Genomic DNA, 22,708 nt, shown 5'->3' with positions numbered 1-22,708 from the left:
TTTCTGGGACCCAAGTTCCTTTGACGCATTCCCCTGTAGTGTCCAGCTCCTTATCCACTGAACACTCAAAGAAATAGCAGATCTACTGGCCCCAAGGGAACAGCGCACACACCAGTTTGTATGATTCAGCTCAGGATCAGCACTTTCTTAATACCACAGCACTGAGATATATTTATAGTGAAAATAAGTTTATTATCAAAGATTTAAGTGATAGTGAGGATAATGGAAACAAAGGGGATATATATGCACACACACACAACAAAATCATGCTTTCTAGAGATTAACTTAAGTATTAAACTTAATTAGACAGGAGGTTAACTTATCTCACCCAAAGCCTTTTCCAGCATTTTCAACCAAGGCTGGTTATGATCCTGTTTTCCAGAATGTAAACTCACTGCCCATTTACTTCCTAGGTGCAGAATGACAGGGTGTCTTCTTTGTTCCTCACATATAATCCAACAAGACTTTGAAGTGTATCTCAAGATAAGGTTCTTTTTCCCTGCTGTGTTTCTCTAACTGTTAGTTCCTTTTTCAAATTCTTACAATCCTTCATCTGCATTCAGCTTAGATGAGTGATGGAATACCCATTCTGAATGAAACAATACTTAATTTATGTTTCAACAGAGAGACAGGTGAATAAACATTCCTATTTTGACAGAAAACCTGCTTGTTAACTCTGGCTTGATACAGACTTTAAAACACTTTTGCTATATATACATAACATATACAAGCGGGGTGCAAGGGGGGTGGGGAAGTAACCCAGGGAAGCTAGTAACTTTCTTGAAGCCAGAAGCAGGAGGCTGCTACTTCTAGGGTTCCTTGGTTGGAGCCTGAAATAGAGGGTGGGACCGGGCTCTCCCTGCTGGCCATTCACCGCACTGGCCAGAGCACCAGCAAAGACATGAGGGGTGAGTAGGCCAGAGACAGGAAGCCAGAGGGGGACAGCCAGTTTGGGAGACAGAGTTACCCTCACCCACCATTAGAGGGGGAATTTCTGAGAGACAGAAGAGTACCTCAGATCACTGCTAGATGGAAGCACTGGACCCACTGAGATGGAGAAGAAGCTCTGTCACACTAGAAACAGCCAAATCAAAACACACAAATTATACATTCAAATTTTTGCAAAAACAACAGGGTTGATGCATTCTGCCGATGTATACCAAACTAAGAGTTAAAATACATTTAAAGCTCTACAGTTCACGTCACCAATTCACTCATTAGACATATCACCATTACTTCCCAGGTATTCCTGACATTTTATTGCACATAATTGGCAGTACGCATTGGATTTCATCATACAGTGGGGTATTTTATAGGCCACCAACCCTCACCATTCTGTTATAAATCGTGGGCAAAGAGAACCTTAACATTTTCTGTGGGACTAAATCTTTTGTATAGGTTCCCTATTCCTAGTGCAAACCACTACTGTACCAGCCATACCATCACACATATGCTCATTGTCATAGGTGCTGACTTTTTGTTTTGCCGGTGGGTGCCCTACCCTGGCTTCACCCCCCCACAGGGTCATGCAGGGGCAGAAGGTGGCAGACTGTGCTGGGACACAAGCCCCACTCAAGCAGTCCTGATCCTGCCCCTGCTGCTTCCGGAACTTCATGTGGTGTGCGGGGGCCATGGGCGGCAGGGTCAAGAGGCAGCAGGCTGGGGCCAGGGGCCCCACACCACCCCAGTCCCTCCCCAGTTCTAGCTCTAGCCTAGCCGAGCTCCCTCTGGGACTTGCCTGGGGTCAGAGAGAGCGTGGCTGGGTGCTGCAGCCACGCACATACCTTCTCTGTGGAAGGCAAAAATTAATGCAAGTAGGAAAAGGAGAGACACTGCAGGTGGGGTTACTCCAACCCCAGGTGAGCAGTAGGGGCTGGTGGAGCTGTGTGCTAATGCCCAGCGCAGCGACCAGTCTAACCCTAACTCCTTAAACTGCTTTTTTTTTTGGTTTTGATTACAGTGGGGGGGCATGGCTGGAGAGTTGGGTCCCTGTCTCCCTCCCTGACTGGGTCCCGTCCTGAGGCTGTCAGAGCCTGGAGCAGAAGGCACAGTCCCTAGGGGTCTGGTCTCAGAATGACTTAGCCCTGCCCTGCTGGAGCAAGGAGGCGCCCCACCCAGGGAAACAACAATTCACAGCTGATTGATTTAACCTGGTTAAATCAAACAGCTAATCCATGCGGCCAGATGGGTGGGGCAAGACAAACTGAAGCCACAGTCTGGGGTGAAATAGCTGATCGGCAGATTCCACCAACAGCTAATCATCCCGACTGTCCCAGTGCGTGCTAAGTACCCACTATTTTTTTCTGTGGGTGCTGGGGCCACCTTGGCACCCCCAAAGTTGGTGCCTCTGCTCATAGTCTCGTTCCATCAGCAGTACTCAATAATGAAAACTTAGAGATTCCCAGTTAGGTGAACTCAGCTACTAAAATCACTAATGCTTCAGTAGGGATGAGGAGTATTTGGTACCATTCAACCACTAAGCTTGTAGTCCTAGTGGGCTAGTAAGTGAGACCATCCATAACCATCCATAACCATTATCACTACTTTTGTTTTCTTCACTGCATCCCGGTAAGAGAACATATCTATTCTATAGCACCCTCTTCTGCTCAGGTGTCTCTGCTGCAGCCTGCCTCAGTTTCCATTCAAAGGATGTAACAATGAGGCGTTCTTTGAGTAGTGTTCCTATGGGTGCTCCACTCTAGGTGCGCTTCTGCCCTCTATGCATTTGAAGATTTCACAATAGCAGTGCCTGTTCGGCCCGCACATGCATGTTACTCAGTCTCATCTCCACACCATTGTTATATAGTGCTGTGAAGGTGAACTGCCCCTAGTTCCATCTCAACCACCTCAACCTGAGATGGCGCCTTAGCAGTCATCCGTGTTGAGTTTTCACCTCAGCTGTGTCCACGTAACTATAATAAACTAACTGCTGTAAGACCTGTTAGTAGTAGTAGTAAAAAAACCTTCTTTTTCAAAAAAATTTTATATAATCTTTCGTAGTTGTAAGAACTGTTACCCATTTGATTGTTTCTCTCCCCATTGGATCTTTACATTACTGGAAAGGCATGCCCTGTTCTCGTTTCAAATGCTGCTACTTGTGCCAGGAGGCAATCCTGGTGAGTGATGGACACTTCTGGTGCATTCGTTGCTTCAGCGCATCTCCTATATCCCAAAAGTGCAACTTCTGTATGGCATTAAAATCTAGAGTCAGAAAAAACAAGGAGCTCAAACTTTGGCATAAGTACTTAGCAGATTCTAAGAGTTCATTCAAGGTAGAATGGCCTGTTAACACCTCTGCAGTCATGAGACAAAGAGAGGGGTTTCCTTACCTTATACAGCTGACCGTTTGCTCATTGATCACTCTCCAGACTACCTCTCATCTTCCCTCTCAGGAAGGCAGAAAGATCGTTCACCCCAATTTTGGAGTTCTTCACCTCAAAGCATGACTGGTCAATGGTTTGCAGGATTAGAAGCAGCCTGTCCAGAGGAGGTAAAAAGAGTACTATTACACAGCAGAAAAAAGTCTACACACTACACGTACTTGCAAAAATGGACAAGATTTGGCTTCTGGTGTGACCTCAAACACATTCCATCAACAACCTCATTGCTGGCAGATATACTGGACTACATCCTAGAATGGGATAATTTGAGATTGTCGCTGAGGTCCCTTAGGATCCACCTGGCACTATCATGGCTTTCCATTCCCCAATAAAGAGTTATTCCGTATTTGCTCACCCAGTGACAGTGAGGTGCCTCAGGGGACTTGGAAATTTCTTTCTGCCAATCAAACGTCCTTCTCCAGTTTGGGACCTCAGTTTGGTTCCTAAATGCTTTAGAAAATCACCATTTCAACTAATGGCTACCTGTTCACGTCTTCATTTATCAATGGAGACAGCATTTCTGGTAGCCATTACATCATATTGGAGAGATGGGGAAATAGGGGTCCTTAGGGCACACCCCCCTTTTACAATATTTCTTAAAGATAAAGACACATTATGACCACACCCCAAGATTTTAACAAAAGTATCTTCAGAGCACCATATTAACCAGCCCATTCACATCTTAGTCTTTTACCCTACACGTTACCTAGGTAAGGAAGAAGTGCTGTTACACACACTTGATGTCAGGAGAGCCCTGGCCTTCTATCTTGACAGGACTAAGTCTTTTAGAAAGTCTCCCAAATTATTTGTCTCAAACACAGACAGATCAGAAGGGTCTGCAATCTCTAAACAATGACTTTTCAAGTGGATATCCCACTGTGTAGTGGCCTCCTTCCGAGACTGAGGGGGAGAAATCACTCTCCACCCCCTATTAGGCAGGCAAGCCATGCCCTCCACTCTGGAAGCAGAGGGGCAGGGCAGGAAGTTTAAAAGATGGGCCCTGCAGCTCAGTTGTGCAAGAGTCGGGGAACAAAGCAGACATCTCTTGCCCATTGCTGAGCCCTGCTCCTGAGACTGAGCTGTACAGCGCCGAGGACCCAAAGGAGATGCTGGGACTGCCAACTGACCCATACCGAGGGGAGCTACTAGGACTGCCTCTGGTTGTGTACCCCGGGGAGACAAGGAATCCCAGGAGACAGGTTCACTTTGAAGGGGTAGTAGCAAGTAGCCATGGGGAACCAGAAATTAGTCCAGTTGTGTTGCCAGAGTCTATGTCGGTGTGTTTTGGTGGGAACCTTGATGACCCAGTGGAGGAACCCTCTGCCACTGTCAGGGCCCTGGGCTGGGACCCAATGAAGTAGGGTGAATCAAGGTCCCTCTACCCCCTGCTGTCAGTCAGGGCGACAGACTACCCTGGGGGCGACAGACTACCCACCTTAGGCCAGACGACCTGCCATTCCTCTGCCCTGCCCAGAGAGCCAGAGCCCCTAGACTGCTCACTGCTCTGCCCTGACCAGAGACCCAGAGCTCTGAGACTGCTTGTTGCTCTGCCCTGTCTAGGGGGCCAGAGCCCTGAGACTGCTAATGCCCCTCTGGAGCGTTGTACTTCTAGGCACAACATAATGAGGGGGTGTGGCCTCCCTCTGAGACTGATGGGAATGATGGGCATGGACCACTACACTTGGTGGAGAAGGCAGGCATCTACCCCACCCCTGAGAAAAGGGGTTGAGCTCAACACTATGCCCCGAGCATCAGGATGAAGGTGGAGGGGCTTATCCAGTGGCTGGCCGAGAGCCAGCAGCATCAGCATGCAGTTCAGCTCCAGCAGCTGCAGTGGCTCATTCAGCAATAGGGGATGCAGCAGCAGCAGCTGATCCAGGAGCTGGGAGCCTGGCATTGGGAACAACAATAGCAGTATTTCCAGCAACTGGCAGCCCTGCTGTCCTGCTCCTGTTTCTCCTGCAGCTGCTTCGGGCACTTATGTTGAGACGGTTCAGTGATGAGTTCTGGCTTTTGCCAGGTCTGCATGGGGAAGTCCCTTCCCGACAGACAGCACGCCACAAAAATTACCATCTCTGTGAATGTAGGCAAGGTACAGGCCATTGCCCTTGTGGACTCGGGCTGTGGACACACCCTCATCCGGCAGGGGCTCATTCCCACGTTCAACTTTGGGATTGGGGAGATCTGGCTCCAGTGCATTCACGGGGATGTGAAGCCCTATCTCAGTGCCCGGATTCCATTGATGGTGAACGGCATGACCAGGGTCATGACAATTAGGTTGGCCCCAAGGCTAGTCTATACTGTCACTCTTGGATGGGACTTGCAGGGATTCACTGGAGTCCTCTGTGCCTTGGGGCTCCCCCCCACAGATGACCCACAAGGGAGACCTCCTTGAGGAAGAGGATGAGGCACATGGCAGCTGGAAATAAGGGGCCACATGCATGCCATCCGCAGGTAATGGGTTACCAGGCATGAGGGCAGATTTCAGTCGGGATCAGTGGGAAGACCACACACTCAGTTGGGTGTACAAGTAGTTGACTTGTGTCAATGGGAGAGTGTCAGAACCCCAGTGAGTGACTCAGTGGCCCTGATTCAAGTTGACCAAGGACCATTTCTACTACGTTGACTGGGACTCCTGGACCCAAGAACCCTGGACCCAGTTGGTCATGCCCCGATCCCACTGACAGGCCATCCTGAATCTGGCTCATGATGTCCCCACAGCAGGCCACCTGGAGCAGGAAAAGACCTTGGCCTGGGTCTTGTCCCACTTTTTCTGGCCAGGGATACATTGGGTTGTGAAAGACAATTACAACTCATGCCCTGAATGTCAGCTTGTGGCCTCACAGGTGTGCCAAAGGCCCTCCTAGTTCCACTGATAGTCATTGGGCTCCTCTTTTAGCAGATCGCTATGGACCTGGTGGAGCCCCTCACAAAGAGCGTTACAGGAGTCAAGTATATTCTGGTCATCCTTGATTATGTCTCCTGGTTCCCGGAAGCCATCCAGCTGGGAAGCATCACAGCCCAAATTATTGCTGGGAACTCCTTAAGGTCTTTGTCCGGGTGGGCCTCCCCTGGGAGATACTCACGAATCAGGGCACAAATTTTATTTCAAAGCTGCTTCCACAAGTCTGTGACATCCTAGGCATCAAGAAGTTACAGACATCCATCTACCATCCCCAGACCAATGGACTGTTTATATGATTCAATCAAATGCTAAATTTTCAGAAGGTCAATGACATATCCAAATGTGATGCCTGCCCAATGCCCCGGATCAACAAGCCACTCGATCAACTCGGAGAAACTCAGTACATAACCACCCTCGTTCTTACCGAGGGTTATTGGGAAATCCTGCTCGACCAGGATCGAAGGAAAAGACAGCCTTAGCCATCCCAGGTAGGCTCTATCAGTTCACCCAGGTGTCCTTCGGTCTTCATGGTGCCCCTGCAACCTTCTAGCAGCTAATGGACTGTCTACTCCAGCCCCACATTGAGTACACCACCACTTATCTCAACATCATGGTATTATACAGTCACCGCAGGAAGGATCATATAAGACAGGTGGTGGCCATTCTGAGGGCTCTCTAGGACTCCAGACTAACAGAGAACAGAGAAAGTGCTGTATTGGATGGCAGGAAACCAGCCTGGGACAAAGTCAATTGCGCCCCCTTGTGGGGAAGGTCCAAGCACTGCAGGACCACCTGACCCTGATCACCAAGAGACAGGTCAGTGAATTCTTAGGGCCTGGCAGTTAAGTGGTTGCTGGATGCCTCTGTTACTACATTCTAATGCAATGGTACCTCACCCTGCAACCTACACGTTCACCCTACAGCATCACATGGGTAAAGAGAATGCTATCACAGACGTGCAGCCTGATGCAGCTTGAATATGGAGTACCACTGAACCTCCTTACTCTTATGGCTTAAGCTGACTTCAAAATATGCTTCTGTTGATACACAATCTCTCCAGACCATGTTATCATCTCACACAACAGCAGGTGGCACCACACACTCACCACAGAGCCAAGGGACAGGTAACACCAAGGGTCAAGGTAACGCCGTTCCCCCAAGCTCTTCACTATTTAGGAATGCACCCCGAGATAATACCATCTTGTGTTGGACAAAGATTTGTCTAGTGCAAGCTCATTAATAAGTCCACTTCCCCCTCTATGTGAGGAAGTCATGCATCAGCTTTTGCTAATCTGAGTATAGATTGACTAAACACTTCACTCAAAAACACACTGGTTAAGATAAAACATTATACAAGTTTTTAACTACAAAAAGTAGATTTTAAGTCAGTGGCTCTCAACCTTTCCAGACTACTGTATCCCTTTCAGGAGTCTGATCTGTCTTGCATACTCCCAAGTTTCACTTCACTTAAAAACTACTTGCTTACAAAATCAGACAAAAATAGAAAAGTATTACAGCATACTGAAAGAATGCTTACTTCCTCGTTTTTACCATATAATTATAAAATAAATCAATTGGAATATAAACATTGTACTTACAGTGTTACTTACAATATATAAAGCAGTATAAACAAGTTATTGCCTGTATGAAATTGTAGTTTGTACTGACTTCGCTAGAGATTTTTATGTAGCCTGTTGTAAAACTAGGCAAATATTTAGATAAATTGATGTACCTCCTGGAAGACCTCTGCATACCCCCAAGGGTACACATTCCCCTGGTTGAGGACCACTGTTTTAAGTGATTATAAGTTGTAGGCTTAAGAGATCAGAAGAAGTTACCAAAGAAATAAAAATAAGAATGCAATCTAAATTCTAACAGGATTTCAATCTAGCCTGACAGATGACACTAGGAGACTTGCAGCTCTGCAATTCACAGACTAAGTTTGCCTTGCAGCCTGGGTCCCTCCCTTCCCTATTCAAAAGTCTTTTGTCTTTCAAGGGTTTCTTCAGGTGTTGAGCTGTGGGGGAATGAAGACAAGTTATGATGTCACTCCCCTTCTTTTATAGTCTTTTCCAGCTTGGAAAAGCTTGCTGGAAAAGTGGGTGCTTGTGACCAGGGACATGGCGGGTCATCCTCATTCGTCAATCTGTATTCCATTGCTTTCTTGGTGAAGTCTCTAGAAATGGGGGTTGGGAGCTCTTCTGAATAGCCCATTAGCACATCTGGCTACTTCTTTTTTGTGCTTGAAAGAATGTTTGTGGGAGTTTCTCACCTTGCAGCATGCTCTAGTAGCATTTTCAGCAATATTTTATAACTTCACATCTATGGTAGCATATACAATCTAAAAAGATATTAATGTTCAGCAGATAAAGACTTTTAAAATAATACTACACAAGGTATACCTTGTACAGAATGTATCATAATTACATGACATTGGTGAATATGGAATTTCTGGGGTGTTGTTCTCAGACACAAAGTGTCACAAATGCAAATGTAGACTTTCTGTCATGGTTGGGAGAGGGAGGCCTAGCCAGCCCTGAAGACTGGGAGCTGGACTTGAAGGGTTTATGTGTTATGAGGTGGCTTGACCTCCCTCGGAGACAGACAGAGAGAAACCACTCTCCACTCCTGGTGGATGGAGCAAGGCAAGCCACACCCCTGCCAAAAGCAGAGGGGCAGGAAGTTTAATGGGCAGCCCTGCAACTCAGTTTTGCAAGAGTCAGGGAAGGAAGCAGACATTTCTCACCAGCTGCCAAGCCCTGTGCCTGAGAGTTAGCTCTACAGCACTAAGAATTAGGAGGTGCTGGAACTGCCAACTCACCAGTACCCAGAGGAGCTACTGGGACTACCACTGTCCTGGACTGGCTTTGGGGAGATGAGGAACCCCGGGAGATAGAGGTACACTTGGAAGGGGTAGTAGAAAATAACCCAGGGACACCAGACATTAGTCCGGTTGTGTTGCCGGAGTTCGTCAGTGTGTTTCAGTGGGATTCCTGCTGACCTAGTGGTGGAACCCTCCACCAGTGTCAGGGCCCTCGGCTGGGACCCAGTGGAGTAGGGTGGTCCCATGTTTACTTACCCCCTGCTGCCAGCCCCACCCCCGGATAGGCAGCCTACCCACTTTAGGCCAGATGACCTGCATTGGCTTGTTGCTCTGCCCCGCAGAGCCCTTAAGCTGCTTGTTTTGCCTTGCTCAGAGGGACAGAGCCCTGAGACTGCAAATTCCCCTCTGGAGCATTGTACTTTTAGGCACAGTGTAGTGAGGTGGCGTGGCCTCCCTCCGAGACTGACGGGGAGGGATGGCCATAGACCACAACAGACTGCATTAGTTGATGTAACTAATCTTGCAATCACCAAGCATCCTCAGACATACAAACTCATTCTACAAGTTCTATTTCTATTTCAAAAGCTTTTCTGAAAACCATTCCCCTAACTGAAATATGTAGAGCTGAGACTTGTGTTTCCGATACTGTGTTTGTCTCTGCAATACTATACTTTCTTTATATTGGACTTCACTCCAATGCACCCTCCTCCTTAAGGGGAACTGCTTGGTAGTTGCCTAGCATGGAGTGACTGTAGGGACACTACTCATAAGAATGGCCATACTGGGTCAGACCAATGGTCCATCTAGCCCAGTATCCTATCTTCCGACAGTAGCCAATGCCAGGTGCATCAGAGCAAATGAAAAAAAGAGGTAATCATCAAGTAATCCATCCTGTAGCACATTCCCAACTTCTGGAAAACAGCAATCCCTGCCCATCCTGGCTAATAGCCATTGATGGACCTATCCTCTATAAACTTATTTTGTTCTTTTTTGAACTCCTTTATATTCTTGGCCTTCACATCCTCTGGAAAGGTGTTCCCTGGTTGATTGTTCGTTTTGTGAAGAAATACTTCCTTTTGTTCCTTTCAATCCTGCTGCCTATTAATTTCATTTGGTGGCCCCTAGTTCTTTTGTTAAGAGAAGGAGTAAATAACACTTCCGTATTTATTTTCTCCACACCAGTCATGTTTTTATAGACCTCTATCATATCTCTGCTTAGTCATCTCTTTTCTGAGCTGAAAAGTCCTGGTTTTATTAATCTCGCCTCATATAGAAATTTTCCATATCCATAATCATTTGTTGCCCTTTTCTGTACCTTTTCCAATTCCAATATATCTTTTTTGAGATGTGGCGACCCGATCTGCATGCAGTTCTCAAGATATGGGTGTTTCATGGATTTATAAAGAGGCAACACGATATTTTCTGTCTTATCATCTATTCCTTTTCTAATGACTCCCAACATTCTGTTAGCTTTTTTGACTGCTGCTACACATTGAGTGGAGGTTTTTAGAAGACTATCAACAATGATTCCAAGATCTCTTTCGCGAATGGTAACAGCTAAATTAGACCCAATCATTTTATATGTATAGTTGGGATTATGTTTTCCGATGTGAATTACTTTGCATTTATCAACATTGAATTTCATCGGCCATTTTGTTGCCCAGTCACCCAGTTTTTGTGAGATCCCTTTGTAATTCTTAATAGTCTTCTTTGGACTTAACTATTTTGAGTAGTTTTATATCACCTTCAAATTTTGCCCACTCAGTGTTTACCCCTTTTTCCAGATCATTTATGAATATGTTAAACAATACTGGTCCCAGTACAGACCGCTGGTGGACACTGTTATTCACCTCTCTCCATCCTGAAAACTGACCATTTCTTCCTACTCTTTGTTTCCTATTTTTAACCACTTACTTATCCAGGAGAGGACCTTCCCTATTATCCTATGTCATCTTACTTGCTTAAGAGCCTTTCGAAGAAGAAGTGGTTACTCTCTTTGTCCAGCAACTGTCATTCTTTGAGATATGTGTTCCTGTGGGTGCTCTGCTACCTGCCATCCTTCTTCTTTGCTTTGGAGTTCTTTGCTATGGAGTTTCACGATAGATAAGGAACTGAGTGTAATTTGTCCACACAGCGCTGTATAACAAGGGTGCAGGGTACAAGACTGAGTAATGCATGCATGGGCTGAATGGACACTGATATGTAAAATCTCCTATCAAAGGCACATAGGACCACCTAGAATGGAGCACCCATAGTGACACACATCTCAAAGAATCTCAGTTACTACACAGGGTGAGTAACCACTTTTTCACTGTAAAAGTCCACAAAGAGAAGCCAAACACTCTAGTTAATATCCATGTCTCTCTTTTTAATGGAACCTTCTCAAAAAAGCACTTGAACACTATTTTAAAGGCTCTTACTTCAGGGCTCAGGTTGGCGCAGCAAAGAAGTCCCCAAGCAAAAGCCTCTAGTTCTGCTCAGACTAATCTTCAGGGGACTGGTCCAGAATCAGTCTCCCTTCCCAGTTTTGCAGTGGCTTCCCAGCACACCCTGGCTGTCTCACTGGCACTCAGCTTTTTCTAGCAGCAGCTCCTGCTGTAAGACCCCAGACTTCTCCATTACCTGGAGAACTCTGCAGTCTTTTTCCTAGGTGTCCCTGCTTGGAAAGCTTTATCATCTTCTTCCACCTTGGAGCTTTCTGCTGCTCTTTTATAGGGAATCAGTCTCACTTAGCCAGCTAATTAATCCCATAACTCCATCTCAGGTGTGGCAGGCAAGACTAATTGACAGGCTGGCCAGCTCCAGACTCTGGCCCTCAAAGGGGCAGTCCATCTTTTAACACTCTTCAAGACTTTCATTCAGTATTTAATTTTTTAAAAGATACATTTTCTTCCTCCTCTCCCATACCCCATCTTTCCATATCTTTCTTAGTTTTGAATAAACCAATTATAGCTTCTTTTCTTGCTTTAGTTTTTCTTATGTAGTCTTCACAATATTCTGTTTTTTCCCTGCATTCTATTTTTACTTTCAGTGATGATCTAGTTGCTATCTTTGACCCATGTTTAGATGAAAATATCTTCTATTTCTATTCTTACTAATTATAATCTGCATTTGTGTGTTAGCCACCTGTAGAGAACCATGTGCCTTTGCTACTTTGTTAATGTGAAAAAACAAAAATTAATAAGGTAAAAAGTTCAAGCACCAATTTGGGCCTGTAATAAATACATTGGCTCACTCGATGATATTCAGTCATTGATTCACAATATGTTATTTTTGGCAAAATACTGGATGTCACTTTTTCTTGTAAACAATTGAAGCCAGCAGGAAGCTTCTACCTACATCCTTAAATTTGAACTTTTGGGGTACAGATGCATGGCATTCTTGGTACAAGGGGTTTAGGTTTGACATTCATTTCCCCTATTGATTCAACAGAGATTTAACCCATTGACCATTAAATCCTATTTTCTCGAGACTTTACCTGAATTTGTGGGGTGGGGAATTAGCTATCTAGATTTGGAGAGAGTCTTTTTGAGGCTGACATCAGTAAATCATGTATTTGGTATTTAAGTTATGAATATGCACTTGGAGTGTCTCTGGGGTTCTGGGGATATTTCACAGCTGGTGGGGAATGTGAGTGCTGAAATGATGGACAAGTATTCAAAATGTGAACCTGAACTCTCTCTTGCAGCCTATGAGGTGTGTAACTCTTTCTAGTTCTTTAGAATTGCTGCTAATATAATAATGTTTCCTACATTTGTAGTACATGTGATGTCTTTCACCCACAAGTGCTCCAAAAATATTCACAAACACTTACTGGATACTGGTATCAATAGTCAGTGTTTATGCAGTTACCACTCTATTATCTGAGATACTTTTCACAAAGGAGGTTAAGTGGGGGTCTGATAATGTTTTTGGATGGCAACTATACAAGAAAATAAAATCCCATCACTCCATACCTGGCTTATTATCTGACATTGACGCTGATGTAATTTGACCAATTTACATGATTGGGCAACATATCAAGTACAGAGGTATAGGTTGGCATACAAAGGAAATTCTGTACACATACCAAAAAACCCAAAAACCTGCTCAAAGTTTTAAGTGTAATAAAGGTATGATACACCTACACTACAGTGGCTGCAGTTAGTCATCTCTTCAGTGTTTGCTACCAAATTCTGTCTCTCTGTCTTTTGTATATGTCATCTTCCATCCAGCACCTGTCATGTGTAGTTGTTGGGATATTGAAGAAACTGTGTTTTTAGAAAGTGTGTCACTAATATAACCTGCATTTTAGATAACTAGGACTGTAAGATTTGCCAAAACAGATCAACTCACAAACTGGAAACAAAACTTCCAGCAATGGGCAATATCTAGTGCTTCATAAGAAAACAAAAGATATTATTGTGACCCGTCCGGTGCCCAGGGTTGCCAACTGATAATGCCAAGGCCAGGGCAGGCTGCAAACGGAGAGCAGATTCTCCCCACGCTGGTGGGTGACACTGAAGCCCGGCTTCCCAACCAGCCACGAACTGCTTCTGATTACCCCACACTGGATATCACGAAGCCAGTCCACAAATGCCCACAGCCCCCTTTACTGCATTACAGCTCCAGGCTCCCAAATCAGCACCAGGTCCAGCAAAGAGACCAGTTACTTAAACTCTCTGCTCTTTGCTAAAAAGGTTCCCTCTGACCCCAAGGGGTCAGCCACAGCACCAGATCAATATAAGCTTGGATCTTACCTAAAATACCACGCTGCCAGCCAATCCTTTAGTGTCTAAACTAAAGGTTTATTATACAAAGAAAGAAAGAAACGATGAGAGAAACGTTAAAGGGTTAAAGTGAGTCACAGATATACAAATGATTAGAAGTCCATATACTTCAGGTTTCTGGAAGAAATGTGGATTTGCAGGCTTGTATAGTCCCATCTGGTTCACATCCAGTACCTGGATGGGTCTAGGTCCTTCGGTTCAGTTGCAAAATGAATTGATCCAGAAGTCGGTATGTGTCTGCAGACTGGACAGGAGCAAAGACAAAATGGTTTCTCTGGCTTGATCTTATATACCCTCTGTCTTTTGGCCATGTGGCCTGTGAAATTTGCAGGATCTAAAATGGAGTCCGGAGTCACATGGGCCAATCCTGGTGACTCTTCAGGTGTGCCTGGGGTCCAGTCATGTAAGCAGGTTCTGGTGACTCATTAGTGATGCTGGCTTCTTTCTCTGGGCCCCTTGTACCTGGGAATGCCTTAATGGGCCATTATGCTGGCCATTGTCCTGCAGCCATCCTATCTGGGGTGTTGCTCAGGCAGACAATTTGAAACATAGATATCTCAAATACATTTATAACTTCCATTTCACATATTACACATGGACATAAGTAATATTCTCTTACTTAGCACATTATAACCTTCCTAACCACACCTGACATGGCCTATCCCACATGGATTATTATGATTCTGCCGTGCTGACGTCACACAATATACTAGCTGCCCCCCCTCTCAAGCCAGCCCGCATGACAATTATATGCAGGTAATTCTTCAACATTGCACTTTGGGGGCAGGAACTGGGAATTCCTTCTTTATCCTATGGTGGTGATTTCTCTGTCCCAGTCCCACACTTTTCGGGTGGAGTTTTTTTGGGAGGGGTGGGAGTTTTTTTTTTTTTTTTTTTTTTTTTAATAATAAGCATGTTAGCATGAAGACAGAATCATTTTCCTCTTTGTTGGCTGCTTATTCCTCCACCCATCTAACGCTGACATCTCTTTGCAGAGCCCTAGTTTAGAATCCTATTTTTCACTGTTAGGTCTCCTCCACAATGACCTGTTAAAGTGAGTTAGCTTTGAGCCCATTTTAGAAGTATTTAAAATGGGTTTGGGTAATGTGGTTTTAGGTCCAATGTAGACAGGGCCTGAATACTGTCCAAGGACATAGGGAAAGTCAGAAACTTGTACTTGAAATCAGAGATCTCTGACAATGGTATTTGAAGTCCGGAATAGTACATATTAAATCCAGAGTATTTCTCCAAGGTCTGTTTAGGCATGTTGACTCAGTCTGAATAACAATCTTTAAACATCTCAGATATGAAGGAGAAAAAATTGTGTCCTATATATGATCATCAGATATAATTAAATATTGAATATTTAACTGCATTAGAAGGACAATCCCAGGAAACAAATCATATGTTTAAAAACACTTCCTTTTCTGTGTTACTAGCAACACCCAAATTAGGATACAATTAAAATAATTTAAGAAATCTGATTGATATTATTATTAGAATACATTTTAAAAGTGTATTTGAATATTAATTTACTGAAGTATTACTAATTTAGAACATGATGCTCCAGTCCTTTCACAAATACTCTAATTGATTTCATGGGAACTATACATGAATGAGCTTATTGCTTACAGATGAGTATGGGTTTGCTCCTCGTTATTTAAGATGTCTGTTCATTTGTCACATTTGAGTCAACTTGGACATTGAAAGTGGAGTGGTCAGTTTAGCCTTTTTTTTTTTTTTTTTGGTCTTAACTCATAGTCGTTTAATTTTTATATTTTATTTTCACCATACTGTGACAGATATGGCAATTTCCTTGTAAAAACCTTCCTGAATTAAATTTAAGTATATTTGGAGTCCATTATATTACTCATATTACTCAGAAGGAACCATCATGATCATCTAGTCTGACCTCCTGCACATTGCAGGCCACAGAACTTCACCCACCCACTCCTGTAATAACCCCCTAACCTCCCGCTGAGTTACTGAGCTCCTCAAATTATGATTTAAAGACTTCAAGATACAGAGAGTTCACTATTTATACTAGTTTAAACCTACAAGTGATCCATGGCCCATGCTGCAGAGGAAAGCAAAAACCCCCCCGAGTCTCTGCCAATCTGATCCAGGGGAAAATTCCTTCCCAACCTCAAATATGGTGATGAGTTGGAGCAGTGGTTCCCAACCTTTTTGAGTGAAAGCCCCACTAGTTAACACTAGGTAAAACATGCCCCCACCCCCTCACCAACCATAAACACATATAACCCCTATAAACACATATAATGATGATAATAACAACTCTAAATTACATAAATAATAATAGTAATAATTAATAATAATAAATTACTCTTACCCGAATAAGAAGCTAAGCCTTTCCTAGTGCAGCCACCACCACATGTCCCGTGTGGCCCCACCTCTTCCCGTCCCCAGTCCCTCATCGACAGAGGGTAATGGAGGTGGCAGGCGCCGATGGACTGGTCGGGTCTGTTCCAGATCCCCACTGGTGTGGGACTGCTTCACTCCAGCTGGGCACCTGGCCGGCTTCGGTCTATGGGGGATTGCTCCTCCACTCCAGCCAGTGTGGAGCTTGGGGCTTCTGCACTCTTAGGGGGGACTGCTTCTTCACTCTGACTGGGTGCCCAGCCGGCATGGAGCTTAGGCTTGGGGGGCATCCTCCAATCCAGCTGGCATGGGACTCTGGGGGCTAAATGACCTCAATATTACTGAAGCCTCACAGACCCCCTGTAATCTTTGGGGCCTCCCCAAAGGGGGTTGTGCACCCCTGGTTGGGAACCATTGAGTTAGACCCTCAGTATGACCCACTGGCCAGACACCAGGGAAAGAATTCTCTGTAGTAACTCAGAGCCCTCCTCATCTAGTGTCCCTTCGCCAGCCATTGCAGGCAGTCTTATCATACCATTTCCTTCATAAACTTATCAAACTCAGTCCTGAAGCCAGTTAGGTTCTCTTTGCCCCCACTGCAGATGCAAAGATTATATATTATTGTGGCATGGGATTGAATGTAACTTCTCTAGGGTGGGAGATGGGATGTGAATCCTGGAAAGTGTTATGAACTTCAAAGGACTACACTCAGCAGTGTGCCAGAGGAGAATGGATTTTTGGGACAAACGGTATTAAGTGTTTGCATCTGGGGGATGGGAATTCCACCTCTGATTATGCAAAAACCTAGCCTTTGAGCCTATACCTTGAGAAGGGTGATTGTCAGCTGAATGCCTGTTGTCAAAGATTGGAGATAAAAGACCCAAACTAATACAAGAAAAGTCTTATCTGCTCCTTTGACATGCTTGTTCTGAAGCTGTTATGAACTTGTAACCACAGAAAAATTCCTTGGTGGGGTTTGAAGGATTGACTCCTACCAGAGTCCTTGTTGATGTTGGGCGTGTGTGACATTTCCCTCTGCAATCCAGACTGGTATATCGCTGTGTTACCCCAATCCCTCATTCCTGAAGCCCGAATTGCACTTGGCTTCCTGTGTGAACCACCCACTCCTGGGCCAGCCTACACACAGTCTTCTGCAAGCAAGTGGCTCTTACCTTAGTGAGTGAGTGCTTTTGGCCAGCCATTCATGGGATTCTGCAACAGAATGACCCCCAGCCACTATCCCCAGTCCCAGATGTAGCCCTAGGAACTGCCATTTTACAGAGTTCAGTGCTTCCCACTGCACTCTGCAAGTTCATTGATTAGTCAGTTTATCAAAGAAATTGATATGCACCAACTCTGTCACTCTAAATGAGATCTCTACACACTCTCAAACCACATGCACTGCTTTAGATAAAACAAATAAATACATTTATTAAGTACAGAAAGATTTTAAGTGATTATAAAACAGAGGAATATAAATCAGATTTGATCAGGCAGAAATAAAAAGGTAAATCACATTCTAAGCTAAACTTAACACTTCAGTGGCCTTACGGTCTTTGATGTTATCTTACCACAGGCTGGCTGATTCCTTTGGCCAAGCTCTCCTCACTGTGGTCAGTCTTTCAGTTGCTTGATGTTGCTTCATGGATGGATTTACAAGGGAGAGCTCCAGAGACCAAAATGCCTCTCATTTTAACAGATTCCCCTGCCATCCCCTGGGGTCAGGTGTTTGGCAATGTCCAGCATGGCTTTCTCCACTTGTGTCAAATGGACAACACCTTATCAGATGCTCAAGCCAGTTCATTGTTCCTGTATGCATGCCTCAGTGAGGCGTGAACTCTCACTCTGCTTTGTGTTTGCCTGGATCTATTCAAGCCATGACACACATCTGGGAATATTACAGAGCAGAGCTTCATAACTATGTATGTGACATTGCAAGAAGCATATTATCATCACAATAATGTTCAGTATGTCATGAGCAATCCAACTTATATGACATACTTTGCATTAAACAATACACAGTTACACTACAGGGGTGAACATGAATGATACAAAAATCGGACCATCAAGGTGTACATGGGGTACAGCGAGTCACAGGGTGATCTCTGATAAGCTTATTAGCATGTGTGTAGGTTCTTTTATTATTTTCTCTGTAATACTTTCACCTTAAGAATAAATATTCTTGCTAATAAAAAGCTGTGTGGTAACTTGTGACTGCTCGATATTACAGCTGTTCATAGCCTTTCAAGATTTAGCAAAATGCAGACACCACCGTATTTAGGCAGTCTGGCTTGTTGGGAATATCACAGTGTAGATGGGGAGCTGTACAGCCTAAGGAAAAAAAGGTTGTCAGGAGGAAAAGAGACATGGGTCTCCCCCAAAGGAGGTGATGGCTGAGAAGCTGGGAGCGTAGATGGGTGTTGTTGGTGGACAGCGGAAGAGGAATACAGTTGCAGTTGCCCTCAATTGTGACACAAGCAACAAAATAGAGTAGTTTCAAAAGTTACTGTTTGTAGCAACATTTTTTAACAGTAAGGAAATATTAAAATGCAGACACACTATTTTAAAATGAATCCATTCTGTTAATAGTTAAGAGAATGACATGTGAATGAAAAAATTAAATAAAAATACATTTAAAAACCCATATTATCTTGTTTAAAACTGTTTAGTATTTCTACATGTGTAGTCAGAGAATGTATCTCAGGTGGAAATAAAGCAAATTAATTCTGGGATTTAATAATACCTATTTTTTCTGTTGCATTTTTTATTTATACATCTCAAAGCATTTTACAAAGTGTTACCATTACTTAGAGAGGGGGAAATGGAGGTATAAAAAGTGGAAGTGACTTGCAAGGTCATCCATTAATTAGTAAGTTAGTTGCAGAAATTAGAACAAAATTCAGGGCTCCATGCGCCCAGTCTAGTAACCTATCACTGGACAACATTGTCTCCTTATCATATCACCTGTGACTGTCATTGTGGGGGGAAAAAGATATCAAATTCATGCTAGAAAGATTATATTCTCTTAATGCTGTCCTGAACAGAGGCTGCCTTTATGGTCTGTTTACTATGTGAATTTAAGGTCATTTGTTGCAGTCACAGCTCATAGGCTGTTTTTGTATCCCTACTCCTTATTGTTCCCAGACTTCCAAAAATTGCTAAGTCTATATAAGAGCCAGGTCTCCCTTCCTTACTAAGTGGAATCAGGGGGGAAAGAACCTGAACTGGGGCTTAGTACTCTCAACAAAGTGAACTCTAGCTGCTTCTCTGATATTTTCTTCATGTCTTTCTGAGTTAACTGTATGTTATATGTATTTGGGGTCTAATCAGAATCAGGAACCTGCGCTTGGCACTGTACAAACATTTAAGACATTCCTGTAAGACAAAATAAACAAACTGGGAGCTAAGAGAATGGGGAGGAACAGTAAAACAAGTACAATGAGCATTAGTCATACCTTGTGACAAGTTTTCCTATGTGACTTGTTTCTTTTTCTGTTTTCCTGATGTCTAGCTATATCTCCATAGATGCTACACTACAAAGGCTGGAGGCCCATTCCTTCTACAGTTTAAGTAAAGTCACTCATATGTAAGTACAGTGTATTTTCCAGTGCTTTATATAACCCCATTTTAAATGAATCAGACCATGGGATTTCCATTGCTTACCTGAGGTAGGCACGGGGGAAAGGGACCTTGAAGGAGAAATTGAGAGTTTTCAATATTGCTGCTGTCAAATTGCTGCCACTCCTGGCCCTTACTGGTCATTACTAGCTTCTGTGAAGTAGCAATTAGGAAGAGGATTCCTCTTTGAAATTGGTTTCTGACACAAGGATTATTTAACTCTCCTCAGAGTGTAATATAAGCCTTTGAATGTAAATAGCTCCTGTCATAGAATGTACATTACATAAACAATTTTTGTTTAACAATGAATGCTCTAAATTTTTACTCTGGGTTAATGTGTCCACTGCATCTACTGCAGGGAAAAAAGCATGGTCAGAGCACAGGACTAGGAACCGTGAGTACCAGAGTCCTAATGTCAGCTGTGACACCAATTCATTATGTAGCCTTGGGAATGTCAAGTAATCACTACATGCCTCAGTTTCCAATTTGTAAAACAGAAGGACAGCTTTCTGTTAATGTCACTAAAAAGGGCATTCTAGTGCTGAAGAGTATACTTACCATACAGTTTTTTAGGCAGTGTGATATAACAAGGGTAGAGGGCAATTAGAAGGGTGGTATGTAAGCCCCAGAATGATCCAGGCTTTATTCCCTGTAGACTAGCCAAAGCCATTAGAGGGCAGTTAGGAGCAGTTGGGGCCCAGCCAGGTGCCTGATAAATCCCTCTGCTCCAGAGAGACAGGGCATGAGCTGTGTTGTGCAGCTGTGCTGTGGAGCAGATAGGAGTACAGTGTTGCATGGAAGAGTGGAGGAACCCTGAGAGAGGTACTGGGCCCAGGAAACCTGCCCCTGGCAGGACTGAGATACTCCCACAGGCGCAGGGGCCTGGGTAAGGAAGCCCAGTCCAGGCAGTGAGGAGGCAAGGCCTGAGAGACCAGAAGGAGTGAAGGGGGGAAAATTAGCCCGGGGGAAAGACTGCAGCTGCGAGTACGGTGCCAGCAGCTCTTAGCTGCTACGCATAGGGCCCCTGGGCTGGGACCCGGAGGATCGGGTGGGCCCGGGTCCCTACTCTCCTCCCTGGGAAGATGGGGTAACTGATGATGCCCTGGCCCCCACTACAAGAGGCAGAAACATGAGACCCACTAGGGTGAAGCCAGCCGTCTGCCACAGCAGTTAAGAGCTAAGGCACACAAATATAATTTAATCACAGAATTTTGAAAACATACTAGTGAGTATGTGTGTGAGACAGCTGGAGAATTAGGCACCTTCATGTGATCTAATGGACATCTGTTTATAAATGTGAGTGTTTTCCTGAATTACCTCCAGAAGTCTTCAGATTTGTTAATGCTAGTTACAGCTGTTGGTTTTTGTTAATCTGCAGAGTGCAAGATTAGTCGAGGTATAAGGGCATCCTTTGTGCTGTGCGTTTATTTTATGTTCTCCCTTTACATAATGTTTTTAAAGTATTACTGCCAAAACAACATTGAATGGTGTTTATCATAATGTATTTAAAAGCTGGTTGAAGTTACTGTAACATTTTGAAAAGGATCCATTTCATAGAAGACTGTTCAGTTTTTATATATGTGATCTCTGTACCCTTATTTAAACTGTATATATGATTTATATATGCTGTATCTTTTTAAGAATACATCTGTCTAAAAAAAGTGAGAATTCAGTGTTCATCAAAGGGAGTAACTAATTCCTTTGACTTGAGCCAAGTGTCTTGTAGATACGAAGTATGCAACCCTTCTGCCTAGCAACTCTGTCAGAGCACCTGTGTCATTCAGTTTCTGTCCCCATATTCAGTTCTGCCAATGTGCCTCACTCCTGACTTCAGAGATCTGCTGCGGTACTAGGCCCTACACACACTGATTGCCCATTGCTTTTAAGAATTCTCTTTGGAATGTAAATCTTACTCTGTGAATGCTGAGCAAGATGAGGATGCTCATCACCTATTGCGTATAGTGGGTGTGATCCTGTTTTGATTAAAATCAGTGGGAAAAAAAGGCACATTTGTAAATCACACTCATGGGATTTCTTCATCTTTAGGAGCCTAAATACCTTCTAAAATGGTAATATAAAGGCAGCATGCATCTCAATGCCCTCTAACTGATTAAGTGAGGACTACTCCAATTCAAATATTTCACAGGCTCCAACACTGGTAAAGCTACCAGAGATTTCCTTTAGGTCAAATAGCAGGTGCCTGTCCTTTTTGGAGGACAGGGCCCAAGCATAATTTTTTCAGGCCCAGAAAAACTTTTAACACAGGCCCCCTCCCATAATGAGGGTAATAGGGGTTGCAGCCTGGGCTGGGCACCCCAGGGCCTCCAGGCCCTGGTGAAGCATGCCCTCCCCCCCGCCCAATCCCCCCGCCCGCCATGTGCGGGCCCTGGAGGAAGAAGATCTGTTTTATTCTCCTTCTGTGACTCTGAAATTCTGAGTGACCGTTATGTGAGCACATTGACAATAGCTAAGTTCCTAGATGGAACTGGATTTCTTTCTCTCTGTTTTTTCACACTCCAGTGGATTGGACCCTGGGTCTGGAAGTCAAGAAACCTGGCTTCTGTTCCTGCTTCTGCCACTGACCTGCCATGTAAATTTGGGCAAATCAGTGACTTGTTATTCCTGTTTCCTCTTGAACCCTTTGTCTGTTTTATCTATCTAGACTAAATCTTTTCAGGGGCAGGGACTGTTTCTTACTATGAATTTTTATAGCGCCTAGCACAGTGGGTCTCCTGTCTCTGTTGGGGCCTGTAAGTGCTAATGTAATACAAATATATTTAAGCCCACATTATATATTAAAAATACACCTCTTTCCTAATCCCAGCCTTGGAAA

General features: G+C 44.1%; 1 protein-coding gene across 1 annotated transcript in view; it reads left to right on the top strand.

The window, feature by feature from the left end:
• The window catches only part of TSHR (thyroid stimulating hormone receptor), a 206,915-nt gene that overhangs the window by 87,456 nt on the left and 96,751 nt on the right, over positions 1–22,708 (top strand). Inside the window, exon 3 of the mRNA XM_067531936.1 lies at positions 19,769–19,843. Within this exon, the coding sequence (XP_067388037.1) occupies positions 19,769–19,843 (75 nt within the window). The remainder of the gene's footprint in view (positions 1–19,768; positions 19,844–22,708) is intronic.

The sequence above is a fragment of the Emydura macquarii genome, unplaced genomic scaffold (assembly GCF_026122565.2).
Source record: "Emydura macquarii macquarii isolate MOO-44397 ecotype Brisbane River unplaced genomic scaffold, CSIRO-AGI_Emac_v2 contig_374, whole genome shotgun sequence".
In the NCBI taxonomy this organism is placed as follows: Eukaryota; Metazoa; Chordata; order Testudines; family Chelidae; genus Emydura; species Emydura macquarii.
The sequence above is the reverse complement of the archived record's forward strand: the minus strand, read 5'-3'. Positions and strand labels throughout refer to the sequence as shown.